Source organism: Monodelphis domestica, chromosome 4, assembly GCF_027887165.1.
Source record: "Monodelphis domestica isolate mMonDom1 chromosome 4, mMonDom1.pri, whole genome shotgun sequence".
Lineage (NCBI taxonomy): Eukaryota > Metazoa > Chordata > Mammalia > Didelphimorphia > Didelphidae > Monodelphis > Monodelphis domestica.
In genome coordinates, this window is record NC_077230.1 from 331,228,752 (window position 1) to 331,241,168 (window position 12,417).

The 12,417-nt window shown below is 36.9% G+C and overlaps 1 protein-coding gene across 44 annotated transcripts in view; it reads left to right on the forward strand.

Annotated features, from left to right (window-relative positions):
- The window catches only part of DLG2 (discs large MAGUK scaffold protein 2), a 2,177,398-nt gene that overhangs the window by 1,133,143 nt on the left and 1,031,838 nt on the right, over positions 1-12,417 (forward strand). For 8 of the 44 annotated variants that reach the window (XM_056825180.1, XM_056825204.1, XM_056825200.1 and 5 more), the window contains exon 1: positions 8,819-9,078. The exons of 34 other annotated variants lie outside the window; for them this stretch is intronic. In XM_056825180.1, the coding sequence (XP_056681158.1) occupies positions 8,974-9,078 (105 nt within the window). In that variant the 5' untranslated portion in view covers positions 8,819-8,973. Of the gene's footprint in view, positions 1-8,739; positions 9,079-12,417 lie in introns of those variants that run through there. 2 more of the 44 variants (XM_056825186.1, XM_007490880.3) reach the window with 2 other exon arrangements.

The window sequence follows — 12,417 nt, forward strand, 5'->3', positions numbered from 1 at the left end:
AAGCATGTAGATAATTCCTCTTCTCTTATCACCCACCAAAATGGTTTAGAAATGAAATGGTTACTGGCTAAAGGAGCATCAGAAAAGCATCGACTGTGATTAAAGAAACTGCTAGTTTTGACTTTTCTGTATTGGGGACATGTTGGCAGATTAGAAGTCCATTGCTACAAGGGAGTAAGACCATTACAATTCTGCTGATAACTTGTTTCCAGGTCATAGTTCATCTTAAAACTCCACTGCAAAACTTCAACCCTGTAGAAAGGCTTTAGATTACAATAGTAATTTTCCTCTTCTGCAAAATGGAGGCAGAGGGGGCAGTAATTATATCAGCCCTTCCTACCTGAGGGCAACATTGTGCAGTGGAATTGTGCTGACTTTGGAAGTTCAAATTCCAATCCCATTCCTTATACTAGCTGACCTTAGACAAGACCTTTCTCCTCTCCAGGCTGCTGTTTCCTCACATGTAAAATGAGAGAGTTGTACAAAATGACTTCTCAGATCCCTTCCAGATCTAAATTTATGTCCTCACTGGGTTGATGTAAGCCCCATTTCTTGAATGTACTTCTTCCACCTCTCTACCATTGAAAATTTTCCACTTCCTTCAAAGGCTTTCAAAGGATTCCAGCTCTTCATGAAACTTTCCATTTTCTCCAATGCAAAGACCAATCCTTCCTCAATTTGTTTAATACCTTTTTTTCCTACTAATATGTAGCCAATATTATACAGATAATATATTTATGTATTTATGTATAAAAATATATGTGTATATATATTGTATCCCCATATCATGGTATAAACTCCTTGACAAAAGGGACTTTTTCCTTGTCCTTGTCCTTTGCTTCTTTGTTTGCCCAGAAGTTAGTCAAGAGTTTTGCCCATGGAAGATCCTTAATAAATATATGTGGAATTGGATTTAAATTATTGTTCCTACACATCAGAAAACACCAGTCATGGCTTATTGTGTCTCGTAGACAAATAACAAAAATAATAGCAATAATTCATTTATAATCCTACAAAAACTCTTTAGGGTTTAAAGCACTTTCAACAATCCTGTAAGGAGGGACAGCTAGGTGTCACAGTGGACAGAGTTCCATGGCTGGAGTCACAAGGACCTCAGACACTTCATAGAAGTGTGACCCTGGGCAAGTCGCTTAACCCCATTTGCTTAGCTCTTGTCCTTAACTCTTAAAGTTGTTACTAGGACAGAAAGAAAGGGTTAAAAATACTATAAAGAAGGTTGTCTCACATTTAGTAGAGGAGCATAAGTGAGGCTATTACACAGAACACTTGGGAAATAGATACACTTATAGAAAAACATCTTTCATACACATACACACACACATACACACACACACACACACACACACACACACACACACGTCAGAGAAAGTTCAAATCACCAAATCCCATCCTTGACCATTTATGAATTGTCTAACCTTGAGCAAGTTATCTATCTTATATGGAATTCTATTGAATAGGATAGTTGGGATAAATTACCACAGTCACCTTCCATTTCTCATCTAGAATTCTATTAAATATACATTTTATGTTTTTTTCTGTAAACATCTTTGCTCAAGGTAATATACATTTGCTGAAGAGGGTGGATCAAGCACCACTAAAGCCAGGTATGTTAATTCTTGAACTGAAGACTTTTGTTTTTCAGTCAATTCAGTCTTACCTAACTCTTCATTATCACATTTGGGGTATTAGTGACAAAGTCTCTGAAGTAGTTTGACATTTCCTTGTCCAGCTCATTTTACTGAGGAGGAAACTGAGGCAAAGTTAAGTGATTTTCTCAGGGGCTCTCAGCTAATAAATATTGAGGCCACATTTAGACCCAAGTCTTCCTGCTTCCATGCCTGGCACTCTATCCACTACACCACCTAGATGCTCCAAAATAAAGATAGATTCTGGGAATGCCACTCCAAACACAAAATATCTTTACTTTTGATGTCTGGATTTCCACCATTATTGTTCTGTCCTTTGGTTATATTTTACCCTCTCTTTAACTCCTTTAATCCAAGGATCATTAGACTTTGACTTTCCAAAACTTCCATGTCAGTTGCTTTATCTGCCATTTTCTTACTGACAGAAAAAATCAGGGGCAAGAAATGAGGAATATAAGTGGAAAAAAGCATGAAAAGAGGTTGACTATGCAAGCAATCTTCTATCACCTGAAATTACCCAATGTCACATCCTTAGTAAATCAAAAAGTCAGAGGTGGAATCTAGATGCTCAGATTCCAAATCTGAATAAAGGAATAAAGTGTGTACATTTGGGGAGAGGGAATCAGGGATAAATTTAAGTGAATGAGATACCTGGAAATAAGAGTTTGATTCACTTGAATGAAAAAAAAAGAATGATTAATAAAAATATACCTGTAAAGAGTAGAAGACTGGAGGTTAGCAGTCTATTTTTAAATTTTAATTTAATAAAATTTAAGCATTAGAATCAGGATTGTAACTCAGATCTTCTGGTCATATTGCCAGTTCCCTTCCCACTGTACTATGTGACCCTTCAAATTTTAGAAATAAGTGATACCTCGGCCTCCCCCACCACAATATTTTCTATTCTATTCTTTCCCTTCCTAACCAGTCCTAATTTTATTTTTTTTTTCATGCCTAATGGAAAATTCAGGATACACATTTAGTGCAAAAAAAGCATGACGAGCAGTAATCTGGTCCTCACACAGCTGGTACCAGGAAGAAGCAGCTACTTGGGGCATATGGAGATGAGAAGGCAGAAAGTGACTTGTGGGTGAGAGTAGGCCAGAAGAACATGATGAAGGAGAATAAATAGGTGGCTGGATTTATTAAGAAAGATGATTCTCCATGGCCAATAGCCTTTGGATATACACTGAAGAAATAAGTCAAATCAGAAACTATAGAATGTTTCTACAAACATTATCACAGAGCTGAGTTTAGAATATCTGTGTACTTCAACTCCTTCAGCTGAGTAAAGAAAGATAATGGAAAATCTGAGGACAATAGTTAATACTTTGCCTGTGCCAGTTTCGGAGACTGATCCTCTTGACCTTACCTGTGCACTAGGCTGATGTCCACCATCTCTGTGGAGAGAAACGGAATAACCTAAATCAAATATTACTGAGGATGCTTGTCATCTTGATAAGATATCTATATGGGAGATATTGTTTAAATATATAGGTGTATACGGGAAGAGGAGTAGAGATAAGGCATGGCACTAGATATGATTTCACTAGTTTAAGAAAACTCCCAGGGGAAGAAAGTCATTCTACCAATGCATGAAAGCATCTTCTCTGCAACATATGTTGAATAAATACAAAATAAATAAAAGGTAGTTTAATGAAGGAGGCTGTAGGCATTAGGGAGAATCAGGAATGTATAAGTTAGGCTATCAGGATAATATAATCATTCTAAGATAATACATTCAAACCCCTTAATTTATGTTTTCCAAAGTATTTGCTACTTCTAAGTGTCAATTTCCTCCCTTAACCTACTGAGTTTCATAGGAAAAAAAGGCTTATGAATCTAGATTTCAGAAGGACCTCAAAGAAAATCTGACCCAGGTCCTCATTTTGCAGATGAAAAAATGGAGGTCCAAGCAGCTTAAGCTACCTGCCCAATGTCATACAAGTGGTAAGCATCAGAAACAGGATTGTAACACAGATCTTCTGGTCCTATCGACAATGCCCTTTCCAGTGTACCATGTCAGCCTTCCAGTTTGGGAAATCAGTGACACTTCTTCCTCCCCAACCACAATATTCCATTCTTCCCAAACCTAACCACTCCTAATTCTTTTAAATATTCTTCACATGGAATTGTTTTCAGTCTCTTTCTTCAACTTAGTTGTAGGAGAAAGACCTTGTTTTTCTCTGGCATGAGTGAAGTTCATCAAATGAATGAGATAATATATACAAAGGATTTTGCTTAACCTCCCCCTTTATCAAGTTTGGACTCATCAAAATAATACCAGAATAATTTCCACAAAACATAAATTTTATCTCATCTCTCTTTCTTATTTCCAAATCCATAATGGATCACTACAATTTAAAGAAAGAATTCTAAGCCATTCTGTGTGTGTGTGTGTGTGTGTGTGTGTGTGTGTGTGTGTGTGTGTGTGTGTGTGTGTGTATGATGGACCCTTTTATCAATCTAGTGAACTCTATGAACCCCTATTCAGAATAATTTTTAAATACATAAACCAACATATGAAGGATTTCGAAAGAAACTAATGATATTGACATAAAGTACTCAATTTTGTTTGTTTTTAAATCAAGTTCATGGATCTTAGCTGAAGATTAGTAAATTCAATGTAAAATTCCTCATTGATGCATTAAATATTTTCCATATCTAGCCCACCTTTCTCTCTCATACTCACTAATGCTTACACTTCAATACTGTTGAACCTACCTCCTCATTGGTAAGTAAATATCTTTTTGGGTAGCTCATGGCATGGACTTTTGGTGTTTCTGTTGCCTACCAAAGTCTCTCTGTTCTCTTTTTCCTATACTTTTTTTTCAAGGTGCCTCAATTTTTGAGGCATGAGCCTTCAAGTGTTAAGAGGAAAGAATCTTGGATTTAAAGTCAGCTCTATTATTTATCTTCCCCTACCACAATGGTTCTCATGTCTATTCTCTGGTCTTCAATTTTATGATCTTCTCTTAAATGAAGGACTAGTTCATTAGTTCCTCTCTGGTTTTCTACCATTAGCTTTTCTTGCTATCTTTGCCTTTCTTGGCTTATATTGGACTAAAACATATCTCCTCTTCCTACCTATGCTATTTTATGGAATCTTTTATGCCTGGAACTTTCCATGGCCAAAATCATCATGTCCCTTGGCAAACTTCTTGGTTATTGATTCCCTGTCTGTTTTATAGAAATGGAACTCAATTAATATGTCTTATCCTGAATATCTTTATAAAAATCACTAGGGATAAATTGTTTTCCTGAACTGTTCCTCAATGCAAAATGGAACCTAGATATATCAAAACCAAACTAGAGGCAGACATGAAAGTCCAGCTTATTCTGGGTGCCAGGTGGGGAGGGTCTTTGATTGCCTTCCTCTTCTTGCTTAGCCCAAAGTTCATGTCACTTACATCTCACTTTCTATCATCTGGCAGTGTCTTGAGGGAATCCTTTTTCTCTCTGAAGAACTGGTTAAATTAGTTAACTCTCCATACCTAATATTCTATATATAATATTCTGAATGTATTTTTGCCTCTTCATCCTTTGCCCTCTCAATTTAAGTAAAAAAAATCCATTTTGTTTTGTTTGGTCATTTTTCTGTCACATCCCACTCTTTGTGATCCTGTTTGGGGTTTTCTTGGCAAAGATGCTAAAGTGATTTGACATTTGCTTCTCCAACTCATTTTACAGATGAGGAAAATAAGACAAACAAAACAAAAAAAAAGGTTAAGTGAGTTGCCTACGATCACACATCTAATAAATATGTGAGGTGAGATTTTTAACTCACATTTTCCTGATTCCAGTCCCAAAGCTCCATTGGCTGTACCATGTAACTGCCACTTTCTTTAGAAACACTGTTTTTAGGGGGCAGCTGGGTAGCTCAGTGGATTGAGAGCCAGGCCTAGAGATGGGAGGTCCGAGGTTCAAATCTGGCCTCAGATACTTCCCAGCTGTATGACCCTGGGCAAGTCACTTGACCTCCATTGCATAGCTCTTACCACTCTTCTGCCTTGGAGCCAATACACAGTATTGACTCCAAGATGGAAGGTAAGGGTTTAAAAAAAAAGGAAAAAGAAAGAAACACTGTTTTTAAAATATTAGTTTCTCCATTAGGTGAAGCCCTTGAAAGAAGAAACAATGCTTTTGATTTTTATTTGTATGTCTAGCACTTAGAATAGTTCCAGTCACATAAAATATTATTAATAAGTGCCCCTTGACTAGGACCAAGTTAGACTGTACCAGACAAAGACCTTTTGCATTAATTATCACTGACCAAATCAGCCTTTTTTATGTAAGGATTTAAGTCTCCCAAAGCAGATGCAATGGAGTGGGACAAGGAGACTGGATCAGATGATTGCTAAGGTTCCTTTGTTCTAAATTCTAGCATTTACCTAAAAGGCAGATTTCAACTCAATAGAAAAATCTTTGTAGCAATTAGAACTTTCCAACAATGGAGCAGATTACTTCCTTAGGCATTAAGTCCTCTTTCCCTGAAGGTCTTTAGGTAGTGCTGGAATCACCATTTGTTAGGCATTTTGCAGAAGAGACTCTTGCATTAGGAAGAAGGCTTTAATAGATAACTTCTGAGATCTTTTGCAGCCTTCACAACCTACATTTTTAAGGTTCTGTGTTCATTGTTTTAGATATTAAAGTATGCACTAACCATTTTTCTTCTGTGAATGTTTTTTTTGCTATAAAGCTCCTGGGGAAATGCATACCGCAAAATATGGGAAACCAAATTGACCTAAGCCTGTAACACAAGACATCAAATGTATTTTACACTCACTGAAGCTTCTAACTAGTCTTCAGGGAGAGTCTCAAATAAATTGTACTGGAGCAGATAGCCTAGTAATAATAAGGGCAGCAGCAATTAAAGTATCCATCAGAGAGATTGCCTGAAAGAAGGTGCAGGAAACATTGCTTCCAGATCTTATAACAAAATGTCAGGAGACCTAACACCCTGACACGTGATTATTTAGCCACGCTATATTTTGTAGCTGCCTCAGCAGAGTCATAAATTATATAAATATAAATTATCATTCATGTTTCTGTATATTTTATCTATATACATGAGTATGCTCAATGTGACATGGCTACCCTCAAAAGCTAATTCAATCCTTCATTCCATAGAATAATGCATTCAATAACAATGTATTCAGAGAAAAAATATATGTAACAAGGCCAGTGATTTCCCTGTGTATCATTCACCTGTCAGTTCATATCCAGATCAGTGTGCCAAATTTCCAATTCCCTCTTTTGGGATAGATGCTGGCAAACTGGAATTTGGCTGGAAGAAGAAAACTGGGATTGGGATGGGTTTAAATCATAGGAGAAAGAAGAGTATAAGGCAGTGCAGTCAGGAGGGACATGATCATTTTCTTGAAAATACTTGAAGGCCTGTAATAGAAAAATTAGATTTATCTCTGTAGCTGTAAACCCACTTAGAACAACTGAATATGTTATAAAGAAGGCACATTTAGACTCAACATAAGAAAGACCTATCAACCACTTAAAGTTGTACAGAAGTGCAATAGGTTACCTAGTGAGAGAGTTTCTTGTCATTGAATGAATCATTCTATGAGTACAATATTGTAAAGCATTTTTCTGAATCAAGTAGAGGCTGAACTAGATAACCTAGATGATGTAGTGAAAAAGGAACTGAATTTGGAATCCCTCTGCCTTAGAGGGATATGTCTTTTAAAAAAAACCTTAGAGCTGATCCAGTCCACCTTCCCCACCATTTTACAGCAGAATAAAGAAAAAGAAGTTAGCAGGCAGTTAGGGAGTATAATAGATAGACCACCTGGTTTGGAGTGAGAAAAATTCATCTTTCTGAGTTCAAATATGGCTTCAGACACCTACTAGCTATAGGACCCTGGACAATTCACTTGATCCTTTTTACCTCATTTATCTCATCTGTAAAATGAGCTAGGGAGGAAAGTAGCAAACTATTCTAGTATCTTTGCCAAGAAGACCCCAAATGGGGGGAAGTTGGGTGGCTCAAGTGGATTGAGAGCCAGGCCTAGAGACAGGAAGTCCTGGGTTCGAATCTGGCCACAGACACTTCCTAGCTGTGTGACCCTGAGCAAGTCACTTAACCCCCATTGCCTAGCTTTTACCACTCTTCTGCCTTAGAACCAATACACAGCATTGATTCTAAGACAGAAGGTAAGGGTTTTAAAAATGTTTAAATAAAAATAATAAAAATGAAAACCCCAACTGCTATAAAAAAAGAGTTGGACTTGACTAAAATGATTGAACAAACAAAAAAGGAAAGGAAAATGATTTGTTCAAGGGCACATGGGCAGCTGTAGACCTGGAATTCCAAACCAAGTTCTCTGACCTTGTATCTGACACTCACAATGTGAGCCAAAGTGTTCTACATCTGACTAGATATGTGACGTTGAACAAATCTCAACTTTTTGAGCCTTATTTTTATTATCTATAAAATGAGGCTACTACTAGTGTTACTCCCCTAGTGACAGATGTGTTGTAGGGAAAATGCTTGGTGGATAAGAATACGAATACATTAAATAAATGTGACCTACAATTATACCTAAACATCTTGGTGACACACTAGATGGAGTACTGGGCATGGAGTTGAGATGATTCATCTTCTCTAATTCAAATCTGTGCTCAGACACTTACTAGCTATGCAATCCCACACAAGTCATTTTAACCCTATTTGCCTCAGTTTCCTCCTCTGTAAAATGAGATAGAGAAGGGAATGGCCAACCACTCCAATACCTTTGTCAGGAAAACCCCAAATGGGTTCACAAAGAATCAAACACGAAAGGAATGATTGAACAACTTTTATACCCTATCTCTCTCTGTAAAGGCTTTGTACAGATTCCAATGCATGTCTGTACTGTGTAAATTTATAGGTGGGTGTCTTTGTTTCATCATGAAGCTCTGCTCACTGTCCCCAAGCTCCTCAGTGTCTTCCCTTATGACTTGCCTTCCAAATCTTTGTCTAGAAAAATTTCTCACATCTCTCCTCCTACTACCCCTTCTCCCCCACACACTTATGGTATGTGCAATATTGACAGACCAGCATACAGACGGCTAGAACATGGATGGCCTTGCTTTTCACAAGTGTGGGAATGAAAATCCTTCCCAATGACAACATCTGTCTCATGCCCAGTTATCCCCTGAAAGAAATGCTCTGATTAACTTTTTCAGTCCTAAGATAGCAGTTTGTGTAGCAGATCTAATTAAGAAGTTTATGTAACAGATCTGCAGTCCCTTTTTTTTCCCCTTTCGACTGGGTTGTTGGAGCTCAGTTAGAGTGGTACCAGCTTTCACCATGGACCGGTCAAATGCTTCTCATGCTGTGGACTATCAGTATTTGTGGGATACTATCGCTTCTTTAAAAAAATGTGAGCAAGCTATGCAACATGCATTTATACCGGTAAGGAAAATGTGGCTTTTTAAATCCCTGATAAGATTTTTTTTTGCTTTATTTTAAAAATCTACTTTTTCCTTTGCTTTTGATTTCTAGGAAAGTGATCAGTACTTCATACCTATAATGATATGATACATCTTTGGGGTATGTGTTTTGGGGAAAAGTTCTAGATTGGATTCAGAAAGAATTTTAATTCTAGAAATTTTCAGTACATCTATCAGGGATAAAGAATTAATAGTGACACTAGGCAAAGCCAGAACTGAGCTAAGTGATTTAGTAATAGATCTTTTCCCAATTCAGTGGCCCCTTTGGAGAAGAGATATTTCCGACATTTATCTAGAGAAAGCATCTGTAAGTGATGGCACTTTATAACAGGTATATGGAATCCACTTTAATAGGCAACCTTTCTTTGTGTGAACCAAAAAGTTGTATAAATTCAATTGTAGCCTCCTGTAGCATGCAGGGTACAAAGTAAGAGATGTAAAGGAAGATACACCACTTGCCAGTAGGAGTTCTGTTCATTACAAATGTAAGATAAATCACAGAAGTTGCTGCTCCACTCAGTCTGTTTCTGACTTTCTACAGTTTTTCTCCAGTTTGGTTCTCTTTGGAGATACAAAGTAGTGACAGTGCCTTAATGTCTATAACCTTGTATAGGGAGACACAGTCTCTTGTTTGGATATAGTCCATTTAAAAGAGTAAATCATTATTTCTTTTATAAAGCGGTTATTTTTTGGGTGTGTTCAGACTTCCCCCTGGAATAATCAGGGTGATTGCATTTTGATAAAGGAGATAAGATAATTGGAGAAGATCTTATTAATTTCTTTAGTCAACCTTCTTTGTAACATGTTAAAGATACTATAATTGAAATAGTCTATTAGGAACAGGGAACTTTCTTTAAAAAGAAAATCCCTACAAAGAGCTATTTTATTACAAAAACAGCCATTATTTTAGACACTGAAACCCAGGAGAGTCATTTTTGTCAGAAGTTGAAAGAAAGCAGCTTTGAAGCTCTCATTGTTTTGATGCTTGGTGTTGGAAGTCATGGTGCTTTACTCTGTGATTTGGGAACCACCTCATTGTATCAAAGACGGCAGTGCCGGTGAAGTTCCTCTAATTGATTCTGAGTTTTCTCGCTGGATCTCTGTAAATCAACTTTGACAGCTGCAAGCTGAAAAGCTGTATGATGAGTTTGCACGTCGCTTAGAAAAAAAAAGTGACTGTGAGACAGACGTTCTCACAATCATATTTGGTAGTAATCGTGCCATTAGGAGTTAGTGTGTTTACTCTCAGTCTTTTCCTGTCTCACATACTCTTGTTAATGTACTGCCTTTAGCTTCATGCCAGATACATTCCTCCCCTCGAATTCTTCTGAATAGAAGGGGGGGCGGGGAATGTATGTGAAGCACCCTTCCTATGATCACAGGTAATCCTTGCTTCCCTTACTCATTGACATTTTTGTTGCCTTCCTCTATTTGTGGAGTCCCCTGCATGACCCCTCACTTATATAATTGCATCCTAAACTTGAGAGGTAACTGAAATGATCTTGGTTAAAATGACACCCCTTCTCAGAGAGAGGCGCCTTGGCACTTTCGCCCCAACAGAAGGCATTCTAAGATGCTTCCTCTTCCCACTCCTATTGCAGTACACGCTGTGTCAGGCTCCTACACCTTTTTTATTCCAAATCTTCTATTTGCAAGATTAAGGCAGTGCTTGGGAAGTAGCATAGGATATATAGAATAGCACTGACACAGGAATCTGAAAACCTGAGTCTCAACTCTGCCTTTAACAATGTATTTATCTTGAGGAAGGTTTGTGCCATTGTAGATTCAAAAGATGGCAAAGATCTTAGAGATCATCATGTGCCCCTAACTTAATTTTATAAATGAGAAAAATCAAGTCCAAATTTACCTCTCTGGCTTTCTTTCAGTTTCCTATATTTAACTCATCAGAATTGGACTATATCAGAGGTTCTTAACTTCGGATTCCTAGAATTCTAAGTGATCATTTAATAAATTTTGAAGGGTTCATGAGCTCTTGTATTAGGAAAAAATTTCAGCTTATATCAAAGTAATATTTAACATTTCCTTCGGTTATTTAAAAATATTTTTCTAAGAGAATTCACATAATTTCTAACCAAAATTTTACACCCCCTTCAAGTATTTAAAAACATTATTTGGAGAAGGGATCAATAGGCTTTACTGGACTGCCATGGCACATACAGAAAAAGTCATTATGAATTTTTCCAGGATGACCATTCTGTGGTTCTTTATAAGAATTAGTCATCTTATGTGGACTGTTTTATACAACTTTTTTTATCATCAAGCTTCTAGATAAATTCTTTTTAACTGAGCCCTAATACATTTTGAAATATGTATACTTTTGATAATTAATTTCGTATCCTTCTACTTGTTCTCTGAAAGGCCCTGCTTTTTAGAGTTTTTTGCAATATATTTGAGGTACATTCTGACCTACTTGTGTCTTTGACTGCTCATAGTGCATTAATGACTCTCATAAAACATATCCTGCCATTCATGTTGAGCTATATCAAGAGAAAGGAAAGGAAAGATAGGGACATGGTTACACTTCTCTTCAATGAATTCTTTTCCCATAACATGATAAATTGTCTTGGTCACATATATTCATATGCAATTTCCCTACTAAAATTTTGTCACCAAATTGAAAAAGCCATCTGATAACCTAAATGACTTTTTAGGGACTTTCGGACTCCTGAGCAAACACACAAGAATACATGTATGCCCCCTTCCACACAAAGACACACACAACATACAAATAATCTTAGATACTTTTATGGAGACTTTTCTGTTCTGTGAACTGATAAGCCTGAGGTCCTATTGAATAGCAATCAAGAGTCTCCCATCTCAGTCAGACATACATATCCCAGCAATATAAAGCCATAAATTCTTGCATGGATGGTACACTATGCAAAAATATCTTCAATGATGAAAAAAAACAGGAAAAACTTAAATGGACCAGTGTGAATTTTGCAAAGGTCACACAGGGTCTAGGGTTCTGACACAGCATCATCTCCAGTCTAATCTAAAGCTGAACCATGACAGGGAGTAATCTTTATTCTTATTGTGAACTGGGGGACCATGCCAAAGAAGAATGACTTGCCTTGTAGGTTAGTGAGTTTACCTTGTCTGGATGTCTTTAAGAGATAGCTGAACTTTGTCCAAGGGATTTCTATTCAGGTATGATTTAGAAAGATTGTTCTTTGCATCCTGAACATGCTTTACTTTTAACTCTTTAAGAAGTTTCATATTTCTAAGACACTTAATAAATGAGTCAACAAGCATTTAATAATCAAATATGATATATCTA